Genomic DNA, 26,481 nt, shown 5'->3' on the forward strand with positions numbered 1-26,481 from the left:
TCAGCCTCCCCTCCCCCAATCCTGCATGCATTGCTGTCTCTTCCATAAACCCAGGGCTTCTCAACCATCAGGCTTTAATTATCTGCAAATTGCCATCAGACTAGGCTGAGAGTCAAAATCCCAGCTTTGATGTCAAGCATCATGACATCAAGTTGGCTCTCTGTTCAGCTGCTGGTTTCAGGGCTGCCTGAGAAGGGGACCAGGTCAAGGCAGCTTGTACCTTCCAGTAGCTGTGAACTTCAGCCACTGCTGCTTTTTTCTCATCCTTGCATGAAAAGCTGCACCTTCCAAAATTCCCTCTTCCACACAACTATGAAAAGGTACAAAAAGCTGCAAGTCCCTTGGCATCTGGTCAGCCTAGTGCCCTGCATTTCATTATAAGGTTGTTTCTGCTAACATGAGGGTTAAAAGCTTGATGGTTGTTTTAAGGAAATAGAAACAGAGGGTTTTCTTTAAAGTGATTGAGTTATCCTTTTTTTGGGTGGTTGTTTTTCTGTACCTTCCACCTCAATGTTGAGAATCCCTGCTTGGGCAGAGGAACAGTCCTGCATGTGTTATTCCTTGCATGCTTGGCCTGATAATTTTACCATGGACATCCTGTCTTGATTTGCATGCATGTTCCTGCAGTCTGTTATGGGTTTATCTGATCAAACTAGTGCAGAAGTGTAGCTTACTGAAGTCTCTCTCAGTCTGAGTGAGAATGAGTGAGTGGTTTGCTGCCTGTATGCCCATGGGGATGGAAATAGCATACCTTAATATGTACTAAAGAAAGGTTGTTTCCCCACAGGGAAAATTCTCCATTGTGCTCTAGTTGTGTCTGCAAAAGCAGAGGCATAACCAGCTACAATGGAGTATTTTTCTTGTACCCACCATTTTTCCTTCTCACTGCTGTCAGAATGCTTTTGTCTGGCTTTTTAAAAAAGTGGGAATATCACTGTAGTGTTATTTATTAAAACCACATGAGTAAAGTTTCTTTTGCATCTCATATAGGAAAATAGCATATATATGAAAAGACTAACCCGAACTCTTCTCCTTGACATATCAGCTTTCTATAGACAGGGGCATTCAGATATTTTTTAAAACACCAAATTATGCTGAATGAATAAATTTTCTCTTAGTTGAGTAAACAGTACTAGCATGCCACTGATATGAATTGGTATTCAAGTGAAATGTTTTTGCTTTAGTGAGTTTTAAAAACAGACATTTAAGAGGCAAGGAATAAGAGAAAAATATATTTTGGAGGAAAGGAAACTACAAATAGGATGATAATGTATTAATTTATTCAAAAAACAAAAAATCGGGGTAACTAATGCTGTGGATGTGGTTTATTTGGATTTTAGAAAAGCTTTTGACATGGTACCCCATGATGTTCTTGTTGAGAAGTTGGTGAGATTTGGACTAGACCCCATTACTGTTAGGTGGATTACGACCTTGGTTGGTAGATCATACCCAAAGAGTAATAGTTTGTGGTTCCCCATCGGCCTGGAGGGAGGTGACAAGTGGGGTACTTCAGGGTTCTGTTTTGGGCCCAGTGCTCTTTAATGTCTTTATGAATTACTTCAGTGAGGGAATTCAGAATGTTCCCATCAAGTTTGCAGATGATACTAGCCTGGGTGGGATAATCAGGAGTGGCCAACGGTAGCTCTCCAGATGTTTTTTGCCTACAACTCCCATCAGCCCCAGCCATTGGCCATGCTGATTGCGGCTGATGAGAGTTGTAGGCAAAAAACATCTGGAGAGCTACCGTTGGCCACCCCTGGATAGTTAATACCGTCCAGGCTAGAAACGGTGAAGCTGGACTTGGATAGGATGGAGGATTGGGCCCAGGCAAATAAAATGAAGCTTAATAGAAACAAGTGTATAGTGTTGCACTTGGGAAGTAAAAATCAGTTGTATAAATATTGGATGGGAAAAACCTGAATGGATTTGAAAAGAATGTTGGGGTTCTAGTGAACTGTAAGCTTAATATTAGCCAGCGCTGTGTTATGGTGATAAAAAAGGCTAATGTGATTTTAGGCTACATTAGCAGAAGTGTAGTGTCAAGATCATGCAACATATTGGTGCAAATGTATACTGCTTTGGTTAGATCTCAGCTGGAGTACTATGTCCAGTTTTTGGCACCACAGTTCAGGAGATTTGTCAATACACTGGAAGGTGTAAGGCAACAAAGCTGTTGAGAGGCTTGGAGACCATGTCATATGAGAAGAGGCTGAAGGATTTGGGATCTCTATGTTGCAGGAAAGACACTTGCAAGGTGATGTGATTGCAGTCTTCCAATACTTAAAGGGATGGCATGCAGAGGATGGGGTAGATATGTTTTCAGTAATTTTGGATGACAAGACTCAGACTAATGGATATAATCTACAGCAAAGGAGGTCTGTCTAATTTTGTGGAAGAACCTCCCAACAGTGAGGCGTATTTGTCCCTGGAACAGTCTCCCTTGTGAGGTGGTGGATTCTTCATCACTGGAGGTTTTAAAGTATTCATTGGATATCTACTTGTTGGGGACATTACAGCTGTAGTCCCTGCCTTGGCTGAGGTTGGACTAGATGGCCCTGGGAGTCCCTTGCACCTCTAAGATTAAATAAATAAAGATTTTAAATACTCATTGATTTTCAGGCCCCTCAACTGAATCTTTCATTTGAGCCTGTTATTTAAATCAAAGAATATGAAACCAGCAATACGAACAGGAAGGATCTAGTGGCAGAATACCTGCTTTGTTCATTTTTATTTATGTATTTAGAAAATGTCCTCTGTACCCCAGCCTGAATAGCTGAGGCATGCCTCATCTCATCAGATCTTGGAAGCTAAGCAGGGTCAACTCTGGCAAGTACTTGGATGGGAGACTTCCTTGGAATACCAGGGGTAGGAGGTGGAGGCAGGCTTTATTCAGCCACCTCCCTGAATATCCTTCAGGCCCCCAGTAGGGGTCAGTCATCAGAGGTCGCCATGACTTCCAGGTGCACACATGCTCACACACACATGCACATATTTAAAAAAATAAACAAAGAAAATGTCTTTTCTCTGGTTCGGAAAGAGGAATGCAGCTAAGTCTTAGAACCAGGCTACAAACACCTGTGTACCGTAATTTACCCCTTCCCCCTTCTGAAGTGGGGAGCAGTTTAGATCAGGCCTAATGTTTATACCAGGGGGAGCACTTCCCATTAGGACAATGGGCTGGGAGGGGGGAAAGTTAATCCCAGCCCATATAGCAGGCCACCTGCTTGCTTCTGACCTGAAAGCAGGCAGGGAGTTCTGTGGAATGAGCAGGCTTGCAGAATTTTCAGTGCTGTCAACAGCAAATTGCTTCTGCATTGAGTCTTAGTGATTCTTTGGTCCCAATTCTTACCAGTTATTTCTTTCTCTCATACAGTCCTGCATGCCCTGCCTTACCAACGGGCTGATGCTGCATTCCAGTGGTCCAGACCTAGTTCTTTTTTGCCAAAGAAACATCTTCCTTCCTTGCAGAGATTTTCAACTGAAGAATCAAAGGGACCTTCAGGAAGTGCCTTACTGCGACAGTATTATTGTTAATCTCGTATTATTTAAGATGTATTTTTTAATCTGTACATATATGACCACTTCCATCCGCCCTTGTTCATGTTCTTCCTTGCTGAGTCAATTCTAAAAGACAGGAGTGTTTTGGCATCTTTAGAAGTGATTTCGGCTGCCGGGCATCTGACGTCCTCTTTGAGAGTCTAAGTACTTTGAGCACTTTTGACCTTCTGGCAACTCATCCTTGTTGGAGCGAGATGACAGCCATCAACTTGTTAGGGTCTGACACATTACTGCAAGGGAAAAGAAGCACCATTGTAGCAGTAGATCTTGGAGGTGGAGCTAGTCATGTGGAGTCATGGTGTTTGCAAGGAGCCGTCTTCAGCAGTCCTGCACCTTTTACAGAGCAGGGTGAGAGCTTCCATTGAGAAGTTTAGGAGGTCAGCCTTACTGGCCTTCAAGAAACCAGTGGAATCATTATGCAGAATGGGAAACAAAGTCTCATGTCTCAGCTGTACAAAGTGATCCTTATGCTGGCTGGCAAGTGATGGCAAGCTAACCATTGAAGATCACACACAAAAAAAGATTCTGGGTAGGTGGCAGGCTGCTTTTAACATTGTCTCTTTTAATTTTATGAAGGACCAAATTTTGCTTCATGTGTGTTGTTTATATACAGACCTCTTCTCAGTTTGTTGCACCAACTGGCATAACCCACTCTGGACCAAATCTAGTGTGCCAACTAAGGCCTCCTAAAACCTTTCGCAAAATGCATTGATGGCTACCTTCTGTAGGACTGTTGGCCTCATCAGGAGTAGCCCAAGCCATTTTTGTACTTGAAGTACTTGAATGACACTTTCCATTAATTCACAAGAGGCAGAACCCGCTGGGAGATTCTCCAGCACAAGCTTCAGTGGAATGTCAGATGAAGGACTTCCCAGTGAGTTTTGCCTTTTGGTGAAACCTGTCTTGTCTCCCACTAGTCTGCCTTTAAGGGTAGCCAAAATCCTCAGGCAGTCTCCTCACCTTTCATGGTAGGACCATTACTGGGCATTGTACAATTTGAGACTATCTCACTTCAGGCCAGGCTGGAAAGTTTGGCTGTGATGCTTCTTGAGACAATCAGAAAAAAGAGGATTCATCTGATCCTCATTACTTGCTTGATTTTTTTTGACCAAAGATTTTTGCCTGTAAGAACTGCAAATAACATTAAGAAGCCATTTGACAGCAAAAGTAGGATTGCTTCTCAGCTGTTGTTTTTAAACTCAGGGAAGCAACCTGCCTTTGTGGGGGGTGGGGTGGGGTTCAGGCACTTTGTAGAAGCAAGAACCAATTAAGGTTACATTATATATGGATTTTAGTACACAGAACGGGCCTGTAGCTTCAACATAGCTCCAATACAGTTATTTCTTCCTTCCTTCTAATGCCAATCCAGGCAGTCCCCTTTTAGTGTTCTATAACCAGTGATTTCTATAGGAAATACAATGCCTTATTGCTAAGCCCATGAATGCTGGGAAAATGTGCTTGGAGGCCTGCCATTCTCATTAGGTTTGCCTTTGTGGTTTTGAGCCCTGCCAAAAAGCAGCCTGGAGCTTGTACTTTAAAAGAGGGCTCAAAGGGTCTAGGGGACTTAGACCTGTGCAAGATCACACACTTTGCATCAGTTGCTGTTAGGCAGCTCCAGATGCTTACTCTGTGCATGGTTGCTCAGAAGTTAGGCCCACTGAGTTCAATGGTGCTTACTCCCAAGAAATTGTGCATAGGATTATAGTCTAAGAACAAGATCCTACCACACCACTGAGGTTTGGAACACTGAGCACCAGAACTAATGGAACCGTATGGTATTTTGGGAGCTCTGTGGAATGAGACTTCTCGCCAACAGAATTGCCAAACATTAGAATTTTTGTTTGTATTTTTGTCATTGTATGCTGAATATGCCCTTTATTTCTGTCCTGTGAATATGAAAATTTGACTCAAAAACTTTATGTAAACTAATTTTCAGATTTTTAAAAACATAGACAATGCAATTCTCAAATCAGTTTTTTTAAAGGGGCAATCAGGATTTTGGGGACACCAATATTCACAGAAACGTCTTCTCCAAATTGCTTGTAGAGATCGTTTCCGGACTTCCTTCTTCACTATCTGTTTCAGTTGCTGAAATGGGATCACTGAGTTGACAACAGATCTGATGAAAGTAGATCAAAGTGATCCTCGTGTTAAGGTCAGAAGAACAGGAGTGACTCATTCCCTGGAGTGATGAATATTTGTTTAATTCTAAAGATAGAATGTCCTACTTGAAAACATTTCTGCCCAGTTTTTCACGCCCTGAGATGATTGGTAAAACTTGGGCATCAGGTGTTGCTGTCTCTTCCCTCCCCCCACGTGGCTGTATTCTCTGTATACCTGGCTGCACACAGCGCAGCTCAAATGCTAAGCGTTTGAAGGGTGGCCTCCATTTCCTTCTCATCTCTTTGCAGGGATAAGCAATAGCAGGGCGTGCCCCTGCACCCTTTCTGCATATTCCTGATAATGTTCTCTTGCCATTAGTGCTTCTGTCAGAACAAGGGGTAAGTATGTGCCACAGCACCAACTGGCTGCATCAGCGGTATTTTCTCAACAACAGCCAGCAAAATACTGTCTGGAAGTTCTGAATGGAAGTTTCAAATACTCATGATAATATAACAATACCTGGTTGCCCTTTCTCCTGTCTAAATTATCTAAGAACCATCATGTTACCAGGCAGGGAAATAGGTTCTGTTGAAGGTCACACATTTCATAGATATGTATCAGCTGGTGGGCAAGTGACTTTTATGAACCACTAATGATTCTTCTTAATAACACTAAGAGCTGCTGAGGTTGATAGTCTTGAAGTGAAGGCCAACACTAGTAGCTTCAAGATTTGGCAGGGCCTGAAATTTTGGAAGCTCCTCTGCCACAGTCTTTTGTATGCTCGGTCATGTCACACAGCCCTTGCTCAAAACAATCCCATAAATAGCCTAGATTGGGGGAAGGGAGCAGGAGAATGTAGAGCTTCATACCACTTGGTATCTGCCAATCACATCACATATTTTAAGCCAATATGAACAAAGGCCTACTCATTCCCATTTGAAACAGTAGGAAGGTTCATGGTGGATGTGAGAGCTCATAATTCAGCAGGTAAATCTGGTCACGGACATGGGAACAGTGGGGTAGTGGGAGAATGTGTGTGTATGTGTGTCGCTGTGGCAGAGGTGGAAAATCTCTGCTTTTCAAAAGATTAAGCTTTGTAATGACACAGAACATGTGACCTTGAGTCCCAGCTTTGCCAGATGCCCTTTGTCAAGTTTAATCACTTGGTTGCCAAATTGGACCAGTCATGCAGCCCTGACATTTGCCAGATATCATCAGTGGTAGCAGGTGGGCAGCAACCAAGAGAGAGAAGGCAGCTCTGCCCAACAGCCAGCCAGGCCAGTTGCCTCCCACCCCCACCTGGCCTCCATCAATGGGCATCCATATTGCAAAAGGAGAGGGAGTGAGAACAAGACTCCTTTCAATGAGCAGTAACTGGAACAACTCCTGTAAATGTCTGGCAGCCTAGGTTGCCATTGAAGGCAAGTGAAGAGCTGCGGCTAGGGAAGGGAAAAGAGAGAGTTGCCTTATGATGAATGACTGGGAAGAGAAAGCAAAATCCTGTGAGAAGCTAAAACTCAGATAAAGGGAGATGAAAGTAGTAAGTTAAAAATGGAAAGGGGGATTATTGGAACAGTAAACGGGGAACTTGGGGGGAACAGTGATATTGCACAGTACAGGCCTATATGTATGACGGCCCAAGAAGCTGAAAACATGAAGTGTGAGTAGATTCACTGTTAAGGTCCAGAGAAAAGAAATTGAATGTGGGATTTCCAGTGATGCAATGGGAAGGTTTGGGATGTAAGTGATGCAATCAAGGTCATGCAAGGAGTCTGAGCAGAGCTGTTTCAATGTTTTTTTTTTGGGGGGGGGGGGTTCTTTTCCGGCAAAGATGTCCTTGCCTACTCCAGAGGCCCCTGTAAACAATTATTATTGGAGTAGTGCATAGCTCTTGAAGCAGGCAACAGCTCCGAGTCCAAAGAATGACTTACTTCTGGATCTGTCCAGATGTGTCAGTTCCTCCATTAAGATACTGCTTATCAAGGGTTGCGTGACCAATGGTCATGTTAAATGGAATCTCCATGTTCTGTGGCAATAAGAGATCAACAACAGAGCAATCTCCATGCCCTACTTGTGAACACCCAAAAGTATTTGGCTGGCTGCTGTCAGAAACAGAATGCTGGGCTTGGTGGCCGTACAAGGCTGTGCCTGTGAGGAATCGGTGGCATCCATCTGAAAAACCAGTGTCACTTTCAAAACAAAAACTTGTTAGATTCATGCAACAATTCTTACAGACTTGGAATTTGTCTCAAAGGGCTTAGCTCATGGTACTTTTCCTGACACAGGGATCAAGTATTTGGCCTTCCTGTGTTCCAAACCCAAGGCCCAAATGCCTGGCTGCCAGTTGTACCACATTCATCTTTTCTAGCATGGAGCTCTCTTTTAAAGGCAGATAGCCTAAAGGAACCAGCACTCCCCCCCCTTTCAAAAAAGCCTTTGCTGCAACCTACAGCAAGGCAGGAAAGGTCTTCCTGATGTTGCTTGCACAGTTTACAGCTTATCTGTTGCATTGCAGTTCTTGTCTGTAGTTAGAGGTAACTTTTTGTGAAATGTTAGTGATTATATTATCAGTCATTGCCTCTCGCCACCTTGTAGTGTACAGAATTTCTAATTATGGGAGAGAGAAAGAAACGCCCCCAAAGGCTATCCATGTGTGTATTGAGAAGATGTCTTATTTCTTGTTCCTGGTGGCCATGGGCAGGGAGAATGACCTGTGAGCAACTACTGTGATAACTCCTCAGCTGAGCTAAGCTTTTGTACACTGGGCCAAAGGGTACTTAGAGGCGAAGTTAAGGAATCATTGAACATGGCAACTTTTGAACAAGAAAGCCCAGAGAGAGACTGAGGCATTCATTTGACACCCGCCCTGGCACTGCACCCGTTTATGCTGCTGAGAGTGGCAGGTGCTAGAACAGCAAGGATGGGTTAAGGGAGATGGAAAAAACTGATCTGAGCCCAGGGATGCATCTGCTGTATGTTATGTTCATATCACTTTGTTTGTGGGGGGGAGGGGTACGATGTACACATATACTGGGAAAGTTTGGCTGCTGCCATCTGAACACACCACTTGTTCTCCCTCTGCTTCAGAAGTCTTGACTCATGTATGGAAGAATGTAGTATGAGCAACCCAGTTACAGACACAGGTGACAGCGCACACACACATACACATCATAGCAACTGCCTTCCTCACTGTGGCGGTCATATCCCTGAGCTTATTCATTCACTTTTTCATTCCTGCTTAGAAAAGGTTAAAATTGCTTGAGCAGAGTTTTTAAAGGCATCAGCTGGTCCTACATAAGGCTAGACTAGTTGAGACAGGACCCCAGTGGAGAAACTCAAGATGGATCTTGTTCTAAAAGCTCCCTTCAAAGCCAGGATTCTGAACATCCTGCCTGAGAGGTCTGGTTGAACACTAGACTTCTTTTATGCATCTAGGCAAGCTTAGAACAGGGCATAGAACTGGAGATGAGGCTAACAAATGTCCATCATTTCAAAAGCCTGTATTTGCTGATCAAGAGTCTGGGCTTTTTATGCTTCGATTTATCCCATGAATAGGGAAGCAAAGAGGGCATTTCGTCTCCTCTTTCACCAACCTAGAAATAAGATGACTAACTCAATCTTCCTCATGTTTCCAATTCTCAGCATGCCCAAATTTGCAAATACTTCAGTTCAGAGAACAGCTATGAACAGAAAAGACATATCTGCACAAACCTGAAAAATGCCCTTGGCTTTGAGAAAAAAAAATCTTTTAAAAGTAAATTGGGAGGTTTTAATCCCTCAAATAGAAGCAGTGCCTGCAGCTTTAAGGAAAAAATGCCACTGCAAGGCGACCGCCCTTGGTTTCTGTTTCTATCAACAAACGGCAGAGGGAGAGGCTGTTCTGGCTTTAGAGAGAGAGGACTCCACAGGGCCAAGCTCACCAGCAACCACAGGGCAATGTGCATGACTCACCAAGCCAGGCTGCTCCCCAGTAAAGCCGGTGTGGTGCAATGGTTAGAGTTTCAGACTAGAAGATGAAAGATCTAGGTTCAAATTGGCACTCTGCCATGGAAGCTCACTGGGTGACCTTGGGCCACTTTCAAGGTTTCAATCTAACCTCACAGGATTGTTCTGAGGATAAAATGGGAGACAGGATTCTGTAAGCTGCTTTTGGTCCCCATTGGAGAGAAAGCGGGTTATAAATGCAGTAAATTAATAATAAATAGAGCTGACGGTGAAGGGGGAGATAAAAGGTAGCTTGCTAGGTAAAAATGAGGCAGGGAAAGGGGAGAGGGTATAGGGGTTGCCAGTAGGGAAAGAGAAAATATCTGGGGAGGAGGATCCAGAGGGAAGTGATTGTGCAACTGGGCCATTTCTGAGGAAAGGCTGCCAGAGAAAGGGAAAGCTGAATATGGGGTATAGAGAAAGGTAGGCTAACTGATGGGTGAGGGAGAAGGAAGCAGGAATGGGTGAGTCTATCCACGATTTCAGGAAAGGTAAAGAGGAGATAGTGGGGAGGGGGAAATGAAATCCCCCCTGTGAATCCTTATGAGTCCCCCACCTGTACTTTTCTAGACTCATGTCTAGAAAATTTCTGCTTTAAAGACACAGAGAGATCCAAGATCTTCTAGCTGCCACATCAAATACTGTGCAGTTTCTTCTCTGCATCAGGCAGACATGAAAAGAGATGTTCATCTGGAAAGAACTATTAGTCCACAATAGAAGTAAACTCTAGTAGACTCATGGCACCCATTAATTGTACAAATAATACAGATTGTTCAAAAGTTGCGTAATTTGCTTACACGCACAAGCACTTGTTTTGACTGATGCCATGCTATCAGATATACTGAAAATGGACAGCTCTACAATGAGGTTAGGTGGCAGCCTCAGGAAGATGAGGCAAAAGGTGTAGCCCTGGCTGCCTTTGTGCTATTTCACCTCCTACAACATTAGCTGCTTCATCCTTGATCGAGCATCTTTAAAGCAGCGTGACTATGACACTGAGCTCCCCCAATGGGGCTTCCTGAACTTCTCCCTCACCCTGCACTCAGCATGCTCAGTTTGGACCCTGTTTGAGGAGTAAAGGAACATTAGCAGCTCTGGTTCCTGAGTGGGGAAGGTGAGGGGCAGGAGCGGGGGCAGGGAAAGGGTGTTGAGAAATGGAGAGAGACAAGGGAGGGCAGTAGCTGCTTGTTTACCTTCTTGCGTAGATTTAGGTTACAAAATATTTTGTTGTGATTTGCACCTCTGTTAGGTCTATGTACTTGTGTCCATGCGTAACTCATAAATCAAATGCACAGAAATATGTACACTGCCCTCTGTCCAGACTTGTCTTCTGCACTCTGAAAGGATCAGAGGTAGCCTTGGGTCTCAAAAAGCAGACACTTTTATTTATTTGAAACATTTTTATACTGCCTTTCCATCTAATCAGGGTCCCAGATATGTCATAAAGCAACCCGAAGAGTTTCCTAACAGGCCAAGAAACAGAGCTCAGGCCCAGCATTACCCAGCATTAGGCCAATCTGAAGCCAATCTCACATTTAAACCAACCATTTACAGGAAGTTACAATACATCTGTGTTCCAGGCTTATAAATATTATTTTAAAAATCCCATTGAATCCCCAACACACAAGGGATATATCGCAACTAGCAAGAGAGATCCAATCACAGGAACTAACAACTGAGGGCAGGCCCACACACTCCATCCCTGACCCCAAAGCACATGGGGCTGCTAGTGGCTGTTCTCAGCCGGCCTGATTCTAGATCAAGTGGTTCCATTCAGTCCAGGGTCTGGTTTCCAACAAATGCAGGCAGGAGCCAACACCATCCTATCTCATCTTCCGGCTGAATCCCAGAGCTAGTGCTGAATTTTGTGGATGCCACTGCGGTCCAGATGTTCCATCCAAAACCCCTCTCTGTGCAGACAGAGCAAATTGATGGAGACTGTTCCCTCCAGGAGGCAGGGTGACATTCCTGCCGCAGAAGTAAGCAAACAGTTACCAAGTGGGCCTGTGGCCTGATCAAGCAGGTTCCAGTCAGAGCAATGCACGCACTTGGCTTGGATGCCATTGGGGCTGAAGGAAAACAACTGGGACCAACTGGGCCTCACATGTAATGGGGGTGGGGGAAGGAAATCCCAAAGGAAAGCAGCAGCTGCTACTGGTCACCCAGTTGCTGCAAAAGAGTTCGGCGCCGCCGTTCTAGCTCCCCTTCACTGAGCTCCTCGCTCTCTGAGGTATCCCAGCCACTCTGCAAAGGAAAACCACAGGTGAAGGACATCCATAACTTTACTCAGTCAGAACATTTTATTCCACAGGGCCTGTCCCATTTCCATCACTGCCCTTTGTCCACAGCCCCACTTTGCAGGCCTTTGCAAGCCTTCTGACCTCCACCCCCACCCCCCAATGTCCCAGGGGCTTTGCTTCCGGCCCAGTCTCACCCGCTCCCTCCTGGCACCCTGGGGAGGGGAGTGGCCTCTTCCCTCAGGCCTCGGAGGAGCCTTCTCCCGCTCCCACTCGTCAGGGCGGCTGGGTTCCTTCTTGCGCTCGGCTTCACTTTCGGGGCTGTTCTGTAAAAGAGGCAGCTGGCAACCACAGAGGGGAAAAGGCCTGGGAAGGAGCTACAGGACAGTTAAGCTTCCTGCTGGCTTGGTGATCGTCAGCCTGGCAAAGCGAGGAAAACTAGAGTCTCAGAATGGACAAAGAGGGGTGTGTGCGTGTTTGCTGTGCTAGAACAATGTACATTCTGCTCCAACAAAAGCTGAAGGCGCCTCATGTGCATTAAATTATGCAAAATAAGCTGCTGTTTGTGTAGGTGGTTCCAATTATTCTGCTCCCTCCTTTTACACACACACAAGTAACATGGTTGTCCCACTTGTGGTCAGCATCTGTGTAATGGCTTCCACTCAGAAATTTCTTCTCACACTACACTTAGCATACCATGTGAATGATGCACAGTGTGCTGTTAGGTCATAAGATGGGCCTGGCCAATATGGGGGTCATGACAGGGACAGCAGCAACCATGTTACTCTGGGAATATTTAGGCATGGCCTTTAGTCAAAGGAAGGGTTAAAAAAATAGCACAACACAAAAGCCCCAACCCCAAGAACTTCTGTTCCCATTCCTTGCTTCCAAGATTTCACAAGACACAATCCTCACATTTTTGTCATCAATAAAGCTTACAATGGAATAATTTCTGTTGGCCTCTAGCGTGTCACTGGGCTCCTGTTTGGTTTAGCCTTAGGGAAAGTTTCTGCCCACAGATATCATGAGAAGGGCGCACTGAAGATCAAAGTCAGCTCTCTGACTCTGATTTTGTGGTAGCCTCCGAAGCCTCTGCTGCAACTCACAGAGCAAAAGATGTCTTCCCAGCATTAACTTCCCACAACAAACAGCCAAGTCATATTATCCCATTTGCCCCCGAATGGCAAAAACTCAACTCAAACAGATTCTCTTGTCATGAACTGAATTTCCAAATTTTCAAAGACCTTAATTCTGAATGCAACTCCCCATTCAGCCTGTTGGGGGTGGGGGGCGGGTTTGAAGTGCCATCAAGTCACAACAGACTCATTGTGACTGAGGGGTTTTCCGTCAAGAAAGGAACAGAGGTAATTCGCCATTGCTGGCCTCAAAATAACAAATCTGGGCCTTCTTGAAAGCCTCCCACCTAAACACTAACCAAGGTCAACCCTGCTCAGCTTCTGAGAAGACTGGGCTTGCCTGAGCCTTCCAGGTCAGGGCAGAAGACTTTCTCAGCTGCTTTTGAGCCACATGGCAGGTATTTACAAAGGGATTGGAGTTTCATGACATTAAAAAATAAGCCGCTGCCTTGGGCTTAAAAACTGACAAAACTCAGGGCTAGCTATGTTCTATTTAATTCCTTTTGGACTGCATATGAAGCAAGGGCTGACATGAAGCTATGATCGATCTAACACAGACAGAGCTCTGGTACCAGCTTCATGTCACTGCAAATGCAAATTATTTTTCCAGTGGAGCTGGTTCACATGTTCTATGGCCAGTGATCAAGGGCTAAGGAAATAAGTGATCAAAGAGCCAGAGAAAGATATACATGTGTGAACCTGCCTTACACCAATTCCTTGTGTGCATTCAATGATCATACTAACACATGCACAAAAGTTAGTACTGAATGCAGAATTCAGCATACCCAGAAGTCTCTCTGTCTTTAAAGGCTGCAAAGGTAAGTTCAAATGGTTTGTAGGCTGGAGTTTCAAAGACTAAAAAGGTCAAGAAGGCTACAGCCAGTGGGGAATACTGTTTACCACACTGGACTAGGATCAAGGAGACCTATCTCAGATTCCTCTTCATTAGCTGTCCTGGAGTCAGTCAAACACTTTCAGCCTCATCTACCTCAAAGGTTTGTTCTGAAGATAACATGGCAAGAAAGAACCATGCACACAGCTCAGAGGAAGCAAGCATGGAAGAATTTCGAGGGACCATTCGAGGGAATTTCAATTCCATTCTTTCACTCTTCTTATAAACGTGCAGAGCCAAATCTACTTAATTTATACATATTTTATTACCGGTATGTACCACCTGTGTTTCACAGAATTGAAGGTGGCATACACCGGAGGGGGAGAGGGGAGCAGGCACTCTTTAATCCAGGGAGAGATTCAGCAAAGTTGTCATGTGCCTTCAAACAATGCCTTGAGACAACTTATTCAAATGTATTCACAGATTAAAATTGTGATTCTTCAACCTAGTGTAACAAATGCCCTGCCTTCCTTAGAGAACCACAGGGCCAGAGTCTGCTTGAGACCACAGCATGAGGGAAGAGGGGTTCCTGCCCCCACATGGTGCTTGTCTGAGCTGAAACTATCCCAGGGTGGGTTATTTGAACTATTGTACATGAAGCTCCAAAATGGGGGAAACAACATCCATTTGGACATTTTGGCTTGAGAAAACAGACAAGGGGGGGAAGCACGAACCTCTTCTCCCCTCCCCTCCTCTGGTCCCAAGCGAAATTTGGTCCCTATAGCTCTTTAAAAGGCAGTTGCTGCAGCTCCTTTGTGACTGTGGGGAAACCAAGTTGGGACTGAGGAACCAGGCTAAGACCAAACTCATTAACAGTCATAATGTCTAGTTTGAGCCTTACCTACTGTCTAAGACTGTCCGCTCCCATGACTCACCGATTTATGCCTCTTTTTCTTGCTCTTCTTCTTTTGTCTCTTGGAGCGCCTGGTGCTGTGCTCTGTGGACACAGAAAGTGACAGGATGTGGGATTCAGGATGTGGGCCTCATCTGATGCATGCAAAGATCTTGAGAGAGCCCCGCCCTTTCTCCCTCAAGGGGAAACTGGCACAAGCACAGAGAGCCAGCCAGGATTCAGTGCATAGTATACAAGGATCTCACATATGCCACAAAGATCCTATTTTTTCCCACAATAAGCACACGTTACCAGTTGCAGTGGAGCAAGTCTTCAGCACCCTAATTAAGAACATAAGAAGAATCTTTCTGGATCTGACAGTCTCCATGTAGTCCAGCATCTTGTTTCACATAGTGGCTGACCAGTTGCTCTTGGAGACAAACAGCAGGGCATAGAGGCCAAGGCCTTCCCCCGATGCTGCAGCCTAGCACATCTATCATGTCCTTCCTTAGTGGCCTTTTTTTCTAAACTGAAAAAGCTGCAGAATCCTCAGCCTTTCCTCCTAGGAAACATGCTCCGACCCCTTAACCATCTTGGTTGCCCTCTTCTGTCTTTTTTCTAGCTCTGCAATGTTATTTTTTGAGACACGATGACCAGAACTGCACTCTATTCCAAACGAGGCTGCAGCGGTATTACAATATTATATATGCAACGGTGTTACAACACTGACCATTTTACTTTCAATCCCTTTCCCAGCATGGAGTTTGCCTTTTTCACTGCTACTGCATATGATGGAGGCTCCAGAGTGTCACCTATAGCATCTGGGATCTTGGACCCCTGGAGGTTTACATTAGAAGAATTCTTTTACTTCAGTAACTTAATCCCTTTTGGACAAACAGCAATCCTCTTTGGAACAGACCACCTATTTGTCATGGAGGTTCAGGGCTAGTACCAAATGCTTGATGGAGGTGTGACTAGATTTTATATGGCTCTGATGGGTAACAGTAGCTTTTGACATCAGAGACACAGCTTTGCATGGGATTCACTAAAGCAGTTTGTCACTCTTAGAAAAGAGGCTTGGGCTTAGGTTTAGCTCCATTTATCCTAAATATGTGAACATTTGAGATTTTTCCTTGTCTTCAAGGGGAACAGGCTTTCCTTGTCTTCAATAGAACAGGCTTCAATGGAAAGTGAGTCCACAGGAGGTTGAGTAGGGGTTAACAGCCTCTTCAGCTTCTTGTTACTGCAAGGAATTCTTCACATGCTTTGAGGAAGCTGCTAAAGCCTAGGTAATGTATGTTCAGCTTAGCTACTTCAACTGTATTGCTTTCTGTTTGAACATCTCTGTGCTGCTGTTGTTGTGTGCCTTCTCTGTAATTTGTTTTTGTCCTTTTCCTACCACTTTTTGAATCCAACTACCCTTTTCTCCCCCCCCCCCTCTGTTTTTCAAGAAACTTTTTTTTACCAAGATTTTTTTTGCTTCACTTAGTACAACTTATTTCTCTCGGCTATTTCTCTTAATCTCTTCCACACATGCTAGACTGCATGGGTGCTACAGAGTTGGTTATACAGTATTTTCTAAGGTTTCTATCCTGTCACTTAATTACTACTCTACTACTGCACTGCAGGCCAGTCTAGATGTCCTCAGGAGGTTCTGAGTGATGGTGGCAGGTTACCAATGTGTTTTTTCAGGGAATCCTTGGTCTAACTGAGTTTCTTAGTAAGGAAAGACACCATTTCCCCCTTCCCATGATTCACTTAATCAACATTGTCATCCAGCTATCCTGTATAACCCCAGTCTCAGCTAGTTCCCTTTCAGTCTCAGGCTAGTTCAGACTCTATCAATGTATATTTAAAGTTAGGATTTTTGTTACACTATAGTAACATTGATTTTTTTTTTAAAAAAAAGAGGGAACTTTACAAAAATGAGAGGAATAGTTAAATAAAAACAGAAAGGGAAACACAAGAGAGTCAAATCCCAAGAGGATGCTTGGAAGCTATTTAAAACCACAGTCATTGAAGTTCAGATAGAATGCATTCCCCAGGTTAGGAAAGGCACTGACAAGTCTAAAGGAAGGCCTGCATGGTTAACAATGCAAGTCAAGGAAGCTGTAAAAAGCAAAAAGGCTTCTTTCAAAAGTGGAAGATCTGCCCCAGCGAAACAAAGAGGGAAAACATGCTCTGGCAAAAGAAATGTAAGTCAGTAATTATGCATGCAAAAAGAGAATTCAAGGAGGCCACTCCTAAAAGCAAGACAAATTGTAAACATTTCTTTAAATAAATCCAGAGCAGAAAACCAGCCAGAGAAGCAAGTGGGCCTTTGGATGACCAAGAAATAAGAGGATTACTAAATAAAGATGGGAAGATGGCAAAGAAGCTCTTTGCATCTATGTTCACTGTGGAAAGTGTCCTGGTAGACATTAAATAATTTCTACCAGGTTACTGTTATATATACTTGGGACTTTCAAAAGGCTTTTGACAAGATAACTCACCAAAGACTCCTGTGTAAGCTTACCAGTCATGGGATAAGAGGACGGGTTCTCTGATGGATTAAAAATTGGTTAAATGGTTAAACCGGGCAGTTTTCACAATTGAGGAAAATAAGTAGTGGAACCCATCAATATTGGGTCCTGTACCATTAAATTTATTCATAGATGGTCTGGAAGAGCAGTGTAGGGGCCAAGTTTGCAGATGACAAGAAAGTATTCAGGATGATGAAAACCAAGGTTGGCTGTGAAGAGCTCCAGGAAGACCTCCACAAACTGGATGTGTGGGAAACAATACGGCAAATGAAGATTCATACTGGTAAGTGTAAGGTGATGCACACTGAAACAAACAAAAAAAAACCCTACTTCAAGGATATGGCAATGAGGTCTGAACTAGCTGAGACTGGGAAGGAAAGAAAACTTGGTGTCATAGTAGGTAGCTCAATGAAAGCATCAACCCAGTGTGGTATAGCAGTGAAAAAGACAAACACTTTGTTGAGGATTATTAGGAAAGGGACTGAAAATAAAACAACCAGTATGATCTATTGTGCTGCCTCATATAGAATACTGTATGCAATTCTAGTCACTGTATCCCAAAGAGAAGACTGCAGAGCTGGAAAAAAATAAAGGCAACCAAATTATTAGGAGATTGGAGCACCTTTGCTGAAAGTAAGGCTGAAGAGTCTGGGATTTTTCTATTTCAAAAATTTAGAAAAGAGATGAGGACAGACAGTAAATCTCTGAATCCCAGGGCCAAGAGGCGACATCAGGGGAATGCCTTGACCTATATGCCTGTTGTTGGATCTCCAGAGGAATTGGTTGGCCACTGTGTGAAAGAGGATGCTGGACTAGATGGACCATTGGTCTGAGTCACCAGGGCTCTTCTTATGTTCTTATTTAAATAACACTGAATTTCATTTGCCATGTTACACTCACCCAATTTAGACAGATTATCTTGCATCTCTTCACAATCTGCCTTGGAACTCACCATCCTGAATTGGATACCATCTGCAAACTTGGCCACTACATTGCTCACCTTTAATTCCAAATCATTTATGAAAAAACACCCTTGCCAATACTAGCCCTTGTGGGACCCCACTGCTCATTTCCCTCCACTGCAAGAATTGGCCATTTATTTCTTCTCTCTGCTTCCTATCATTTAACTCCATTCTTACCTGAATCAGGCGAGGAAGATGCTCCTGAGCCAGCAGATTCAGAATGGTTCCGTTTCTTGCGTTTGGCTGCACGGTGGGGGTGGTCTGAGCCCGACTCTGAGCCCTGATGAGAAGAAATGGGGATTCAGTAAACATCCAAGACCAGAGGGGGGGCTAGAAAGCCAGCTAGAACGGCAAATATTTGTGTGAGCCCTTTGTCTCACAGCCTCGGCAAAGTAGGACTCATCCTCCAGCTTGCAAATTGTGTGCAATCTGCTGTGTCTAATGCCCCCACCCCCATTTGGGTCATCCTGCTGATTTTGGCTTCCCTGGTCCAAGGCCTCACCGAAGCAGAGCGCTTGTGATGGTGTTTCTTGGGCTTCTTAGCATGCTTCTTAGCCTTGGCATGAAAGTGTTGACACTCCGTCTGCAGAGAGAAAAGGGACAGCGGTAATCTGGAATTCAGCAGTGCCGCAGGAGCACTTCTAAACGCAATCTTCCTGGATGTCACCCATTCCCCATCCCCCTGCTGCAGTGCATAAGCAGCCCCACCCCAGAATTCCTAGCAGAGCATCAATAAGGATCCTACAGAGTCTTGGTTGTTCCAGCCCTCCCAGAAGCGTTCCCATTAATCCCCTCCTCACCTCCAGCACTTGCAGGAATTCACGAAAGAGACGGATTCGCTCTGATTCCAGCGTGACCTGTTCAAAGGCTATGTTGTTGACAAACCGCTCTCGCACCTGGCAGGAAAGACAAGACGCATGGATTACACCCTCTCCTAAAATATGCACCACTTCAGAGGCACTACACAATATTATACTGATAATAATTAGGATAACTTGATACTGGTTTATGCTCATCACCATTATCCTGGTGATCACTACATGGTAATTATTTTACAACAAACATTTCAAGAGCTGAGTAGTGATCAAAAGGAAAAGGGAAGAATGTTGTGAACTGCTTTTGGTCCCCACTGGTGGCAGCCAGTCTATATACATGTCAAAGAGAGCGGTGTAACTCCCAAACTTTCACTGCAAGAGATCTGTTAATCTCCCATGAAAAATGCAAGATACCTTCCCTCAATTCCCTGCTCCTTCCAATCAGTGTCCATTGAAGCAAATAACTCTGCTGTGTATATCAGGCATGACTGAATCACTGGATTGCACCTGGCAAAGGTGCAAAGAATTACCCCACCTTGTGTGTCTTCATGAATGAATGACAGGCTCTCATCGTTCCACTGAAGAGAGGCATAGAGATTGGCATCTCTTGCAGAAGCACAGGAGGATCAACTCCTCTGAAGGGAATTCTGATGTCCTGAAGGTTTACTTTTAGAGTGCTGCTATAGTATGCCACAGAAGTGAGTACACCCCACATTCCCACCACCATGCTTGACCATAGGCAAGACACACTTGTCTTTGTACTACTCACCTGGTTGCTGCCACACACGCTTGACACCATCTGAGCCAAATAAGTTTATCTTTGTCTCAACGGACCACCGGACATGGTTCCAGAAATCCATGTCTTTAGTCTGCTTGTCTGCAGCAAACCGTTTGTGGGCTTTCTTGTGCATCTTCTTTAGAACAGGCTTCCTTCTGGGACGACAGCCCTGCAGACCAATTTGATGCAGTGTGCGGCATATGGTCCGAGCACTGACAGGCTGACTCCCCACCCCTTCAACCTCTGTAGCAATGTCATGGTCTGGGGCTGCATGAGTGCTGCTACTGGGGAGCTACAGTTCATTGAGGGAACCATGTACTGTGTACTGTGGCATACTGAAGCAGAGCATGATCCTCTCCCTTTGGAGACTGGGCCGCAGGGCAGTTTTCCAACATAACGACCCCAAACACCTCCAAAACAACCACTGCCTTGCTAAAGAAGCTGAGGGTAAAGGTGAAGGACTGGCCAAGCATGTCTCCAGACCTAAACCCTATTGAGCATCTGTGGGGCATCCTGAAATGGAAGGTGGAGGTGTGCAAGGTCTCTAACATCCACCAGCTATGTGACATCGTCATGGAGGAGTGGAAGAGGACTCCAGTGGCAACCTGTGAAGCTCTGGTGAACTCTATGCCCAAGAGGGTTAAGGCAGTGCTGGAAAATAATGGTGGCCACACAAAATATTGACACTTTGGGCCCCATTTGGACATTATCACTTAGGGATGTACTCACTTTTGTTGCCAGCAGTTTAAAGATTAATGGCTGTGTGTTGCGTAATTTTGAGGGGACAGCACATTTACACTGTTATACAAGCTGTAGACTCACTACTTTACATTGTAGCCAAGTGTCATTTCTTCAGTGTTGTCACATGAAAAGATATACTTAAATATTTACAAAATGTGAGGGGGTGTACTCACTTCAGTGACCTACTGTATGTATGCCTTGAAATTAAACCAATGCTTGAGCTATCTGTCATATTTTTATCACACCTTTCCTACAAGGGGCTCAGAGTGTCTTTTATTTACAGATTCAGTTTATACTGTGTCACTTTGACCCCAATCTCAGAGCCAAATATCAACTGGCTAACTAAAAAGACTTCAGCCCAATGTAGTCTTGTTGAGCTACAAAGTTGTCCCTCAAGCCTGCAGATGCTGGTTTCCAATTCCCTTTATTTTTTGCCCTTGAAAAGTCCTCCATTTTCTTTGCACAACAGCCCTGTGAAGTCAGATAGGCTGGGACAGAGTGACTGGCTTATCCAGTGAGCATCACAGCAGACCGGGGATTTGAAAACAGGTCCCCCTGAGTTTAGTCTGACATTAACCTCTATACAGCATGGCCTCTCACTGAGAAACGCAGAATTAGAAATTTGTAGCAATTTGTGTACCTTATATAAGTTAATCAAATTTGCATATTGTTTGTAGCAGCAACTGAGAAACCTTCCTGGGATGGGAGCAAGAGGGCCATGATTTTGATCCACCCTTTTACTGGCTGCAGTGCTCACATACTTCCCCTTCTTGCCTGGTGCATCAGGAACTATCTGAACTATTCCATGAGCTGCCACCATCTGCTATATCACCCAGAGGGCTGGGAATGCAGGATGCCACCTTCCTGAGCCAGCAGCATGTCTACACTGCTCCTGTAAATGGGAGTGGGAGAACTTGCCTCATCCCAGGTGGTATTTGGCTCCAGAGGGGGAGCAGCCTGCCGCAACATGCTCTTGAATGCCGCCTCCTTGCGCCGCAACTTACGAGTTTCTTCCTTCTCCCGCTCCCGCTCCCGTGCTTCAGCCTTCTCCAGCAGCTGAGGAGACAGAAGGAGAGGTGTCATGGCACAGCGTGCCACTTGTCTTGCCAAAGTGCTTCTCATTGATCCTTCCCCAGACACCACCCAGGAACAGTCACCCCTGTAGAGGCCCCCTCCTATTCCCAACAGCATTTGAACAACACAGGTTAAGGCCTGCCTCCATGGATCGTTCCAAGGCTCACTGGCCCAGCTCTCCACTTTCCACAGCAGTTTGCCTCTAAAAGTTCACAAACAGGGCAAGGCCTGACCCCAGCAACTGGTTAGCAGAGATACACTGCCTCTGTGTATACAGAGATTCCATGCATGCTAACAGATGTCAACAGACTGTATGTCCTTCTAAGCAATTTGCAAAATGCACATAAGCCAGTCTCCATCCCCACAACTTGTGGTTCCACAGGACTGCCTGAACTGGTGAGCAAAGGAAGGCCCTTAAAAAAATCCAAAAGACCCACGTCCTGAGCCAAATCTTTCTCCATCTAGAAACAATAGCTGTCGCAGAAGGAGGCCCCCATAATTCAGAAAACATTCCACAAGTCAACCATCACATGTTATCTAGGAAAAAAACGAAGCCATCCAGTCCAACACTCTGTCACACAGTGGCCAAAAACCCAGGTGCCATCAGGAGGTCCAATAGTGGGGCCAGAACTCCAGAAGCCTTCCCACTACAGCCCCCTGATTTTAAAAGACCTCATGTATTTTGGCCCTGGGACTTCTTATGACACGAGGATCATAGCTGGTGTGGTGTTAATTAGCACATAAACTGTATCCTCTGCCTGTCTCAACCACACTCCTGACTAACCCCCTGGGGCCACTCACACTATTGAAAGTCAGCTTAATGTTGCCTGCATCAAGAGTAGCCGCACGCTTGTCGAAGCTGATGACATGGGCAAAATCTTCAAAGGTCGTATTTATTTCCACACTGAAGTTCCGGTCCTGCCAAATGAGGAAAGAGGAGGAGGAAACACTGTTAGAAACCCCTCTTCAGGTTCCCAATCTTTCCTTTGGAGCTGTGCAAAAACATGCTTGCACTGTGTCAGAAGTACACACTCACTTGTATGAGCCTGTGTGCATGTGCTGGGAGGAACTATTTGTAGCAATTCACAGTCTCTTAAAGAATCTTCAACAGTTTAGCTTTCATTTGATTAAGATCAAGTTTCTAGCCCTCATGGGTTATGGCAGGGGATTTAAGATGTCAAGAAATTGTGTGAGTTGTTTATGCCAAAAACTCAGAAACCAAAACTTAAGCTTCTAGTGCCCATATTCAGCATGACCCTGAGGCCCCAGGTGTGACCTTGGCAGAATGTCACCTATAGGTGCTCTGTGCTTAAAGGAAATAAAAATCCTGTGTCAAGAGAAGCTGAATTTTGCAAACTGTTGCAGTTAAGACACAAGTTGTGACATTTATTTATACAAAACGCCTCAGCTGCCTTTTCACAGCTTGAATGCTGCCGCAAATGCATCTTCTGTGGGGGGTTTTGGCTTCAGGCACTGAAAATCTTGGTCACGCCCACTGCTGACATTTTAGCAGGCATTGCCCACAAACCATTAATGGTACAATCTTATGCAGAGTGGCTTCAGTCTAAGCCCACTGATTTGTAGTCATGTGGGCTAGAAACTTATTTTTTAAAAAATCATGAGGGGATTCTTTAAAAACTGCACTCTGTGTTCAATACCACACAGGAAACTTTTTCTATAGCACATTCCCTCCAATCACTGGATAACAATATGCCATTTTATTTCTGACTCCTTATTTTACCCACTGACCTCCTTATCTCCTCTCAACTTGATCTCCAGTCTCAATAACAAAAAAGATTAGCGCATTTTTTACCGATGCTTTCTGCCTTACAAGGGACCTATGTGTTCCAATTAGTGCTGGAGACATATCAGAATTACTGCTGGCTTGCCAAAGGCAGAGTGGTCACACTTTTGTCCAATAGCTCCTGGGACCTAAGCTTTTCCTTGTACCTGGCACAGTCTGACTTTATAATGAAGATTGTCCAACCCCTCCTCCATTCCATCCTGCCAACAGCAGAAGCAGGGGGGTTTTCTCTATGAGCAGCTACAACTTTGTCTCCCCCCCACTCTGTGTTTAAGAAGAAGAGGATACTGGATTTATACCCCACCCTATACTCTGAGGGTGTTTTCGCACTCACGTTTTACTGGCGCCACGACCCTCCTGACGCCGGCGAATCTGCATGGATTTCGCAACAGAAGCGCCGGCGCTTTCCGTCGCTAAGCCAGCGCAAACGTTTTCCTGCATCTTTGCGATTTCCGTTTGCGCTGGCTTAGCGACGGAAGTAGCCGGCGCTTCTGGGAGCGCCGGAGCTTCTGGTGCGAAATCCATGCAGATTCGCCGGCGTCAGGATGGTCGTGGCGCCAGTAAAACGTGAGTGCGAAAACGGCCTGAGTCTCAGAGCGGTCACAATCTCCTTTTACCTCCCCCACCCCGTGAGGTAGGTGGGGCTGTGAGAGCTCTTGCAGCAGCTGCCCTTTCAAGGACAACTCCTATGAGAGCTATGGCTGACCCAAGATCATTCCAGCAGCTGCAAGTGGAGGAGCGGGGAATCAAACCCAGTTCTTTCAAATAAGAGTCCACCCACTTAACCACTGCACCAAACATTTAACCCAAAGAGCTCAAAGGCTTGCATCCTACATTACAACATTTCAGGTGGGTCCTAAGAACGGTGTTACCCTATTGCTGCTTCTGAATGTTTTTCTAATGGATAACCTTAGCAAGTTTTTCCTCCCGCACTTCATCTTGCTCATTATAATGAAGAATTCAAAGTGTAGGAATCCACTGGTCAAATCCCCTTAGGGAACCTGCCCTATTCCTGTCAAGTTAACTTCCAAGAAATCCATCTCTTTTTTAATTCAGAAAAGTGAAATTGACATGAATGTCAGCCTAACCTGAAGCAAAAGTGGCCCAACTACCGTAACATATGGTAGATTTTGTGCCAGGCAAAGAAGAGGAATTTCAATGGGGCCATAGACCCATTGCTAGGAAAAGACGATTCTGAAAGCAGAGCCCAAGGGGGAAAACCCAGCCAATAATGGAATCATGCAGTGGTTTCACTGGACCTCTGGGCTGGACTGCTTTAAAACAGTGGGCTTGTGAGTTCCATCCTCTCCAATACCCCTGCTGGCTGTACCTTGAGGATATCCTTGATGATCTTCTTTTCATCGTGGAAGCGTGCCTTGAGGTCTTCCACATAGAATTTAAACAGGTCTAGAGGAGTGGAACCTGAAGAACAGAGGCACCAGAGTCCATCATAAGCAACTTTCACCAGAAGGGCAAATAAGACCATAGTTTTTCAAACTGTATTCCAACAGAGCCCTGGTTGTCCTTGGAGGCTTCTCAGGGGACCTCAATAAAATCAGTAAGTGACAGACCAGCTTCCCTGAGAGACAGTCTACCCACCCAATGCTAATCTTCCCCAGCAGTGTGCAGAAGTAAGAGCAGGTTCAGAATACACTGCAGTACAGTACAGATGGTGGGGACAGCAAGGCCTAAAGACAGTGCTCTGTATTAACTGAGACACTCAGGGCCAGCCTTGCCACTAGGCAAACTAGGCAATTGCCTAGGGCGCTGGCCTTCTGGTGGTGATGAATTGGGCTACCCCATGTCACTCAGTGATGTTATCAGTGTTTGAGGGGGGGGGGGGTGCCAGACAGTCTAGGGTGACACTTGAACATGCTCCAGCATTCTCTGCCATGCAGACATTTAAGCCCTGTGCAGATGACCCTTCTGGTGGGGAAGGACAGCAGGCACAAGTGCACTGGCCTTGCCCCCCCTAACCTTGGCATGGTTATCTGCACAGTGCGAAGGTACAGTGGAAGTGTTCCTTCCCCACGATCAACAATGTTTTCCAAGCAGTAGAGAGGGCATCCATGTGGAAAATTCCTCCACATGTTTGTACTATTCAGACAACTTGGCAGGGCTCGCACACTTGTGGGCACTCTCCCTTGCTGTGTCGTGGGTCAAAGCATGTTTGTACACGGCTTCAGCACTAGGTACTGGGGGCTGCAAAGAAGATAACCGTGTGGAAAATGTCCCCTCAAGATAGGAAGTTTGAAAACCACTGAAATGACACATAAATAGATAAATAAAACACAGGGAGCTGCCTTAAACTTGAGGGAGGGCAACAGCTTGCCTATCCTAGAGCTGTCTGTCCAGGCTCCACAACCTCAGACCCTGATCTTTCTATGCCCTACTATCTGAGATGTTTAAAGCAGAAACTCTGGTAACTGACTGAGATCTTCAACATGGCAGCAGTCTGTGCTTCTTGGGCATGTTACAGACCTCTCTTGGAGTTCACGCTCTCAGAAGCTCCTGGCTGCAACCATGAGACCTGATGATTAAGGGAGTGGAGCACCTTCCCTATAAGGAAAAGGTAATGAATCTGGGGCTTTTCAGCAAGAGAAAGCTGACTAAAGGGGGCATTCTAAGGTTTATACGTGCATGCAATGGACAGTGGATAGTTAATGGTACAAGACAAAATGTAAACACAACTTTTAACGATGGAATCGCCAAACTACAAAAATAACTTAATAGAGAAATGGTTTCCATATCTTGAATATGTAAATTAAAACGCCTCTGCAGCGGAGTTGCTACCTCCTGAATGATTGGACTTTATTGTTTTATAAATCATGAACGATACTGTGGATTTATATATGTAATGGATTTTGTTTATGTGACTACTACAGCACTTATTTTCAATTGAACAAGGACATTTATTTTTGTTACAATAAAACTGTTTAAAAAATTATATATAAAAAAAAGAGTGGATAGAAATCTTTTTCTTCCTCTTCCATAATACTACAATTCGGGCGGCACCCATTTAAATCGACAAGCGGTAGATTCA

At 44.9% G+C, this 26,481-nt stretch overlaps 2 protein-coding genes across 5 annotated transcripts in view; one reads left to right on the forward strand and one right to left on the reverse strand.

Moving 5' to 3' along the window:
- FMNL3 (formin like 3) overlaps window positions 1-5,519 on the forward strand; it is a 124,273-nt gene extending 118,754 nt beyond the window's left edge. For all 4 annotated transcript variants that reach the window (XM_060252141.1, XM_060252146.1, XM_060252140.1 and 1 more), the window contains one exon: window positions 3,374-5,519. In XM_060252141.1, the coding sequence (XP_060108124.1) occupies window positions 3,374-3,534 (161 nt within the window). In that variant the 3' untranslated portion in view covers window positions 3,535-5,519. The remainder of the gene's footprint in view (window positions 1-3,373) is intronic.
- A 5,484-nt stretch (window positions 5,520-11,003) lies between these two features.
- Window positions 11,004-26,481, reverse strand: part of PRPF40B (pre-mRNA processing factor 40 homolog B) — a 37,557-nt gene continuing 22,079 nt past the window's right edge. The window contains exons 18-26 of the mRNA XM_060252605.1: window positions 24,769-24,860; window positions 22,436-22,552; window positions 21,479-21,616; window positions 19,027-19,122; window positions 18,729-18,809; window positions 18,404-18,506; window positions 14,786-14,847; window positions 12,080-12,208; window positions 11,004-11,889 (exon numbers count right to left, since the gene is read on the reverse strand). Of these exons, the coding sequence (XP_060108588.1) occupies window positions 11,797-11,889; window positions 12,080-12,208; window positions 14,786-14,847; window positions 18,404-18,506; window positions 18,729-18,809; window positions 19,027-19,122; window positions 21,479-21,616; window positions 22,436-22,552; window positions 24,769-24,860 (911 nt within the window). The 3' untranslated portion in view covers window positions 11,004-11,796. The remainder of the gene's footprint in view (window positions 11,890-12,079; window positions 12,209-14,785; window positions 14,848-18,403; window positions 18,507-18,728; window positions 18,810-19,026; window positions 19,123-21,478; window positions 21,617-22,435; window positions 22,553-24,768; window positions 24,861-26,481) is intronic.

The sequence above is a fragment of the Heteronotia binoei genome, chromosome 13 (genome assembly GCF_032191835.1).
Source record: "Heteronotia binoei isolate CCM8104 ecotype False Entrance Well chromosome 13, APGP_CSIRO_Hbin_v1, whole genome shotgun sequence".
NCBI lineage: Eukaryota > Metazoa > Chordata > Lepidosauria > Squamata > Gekkonidae > Heteronotia > Heteronotia binoei.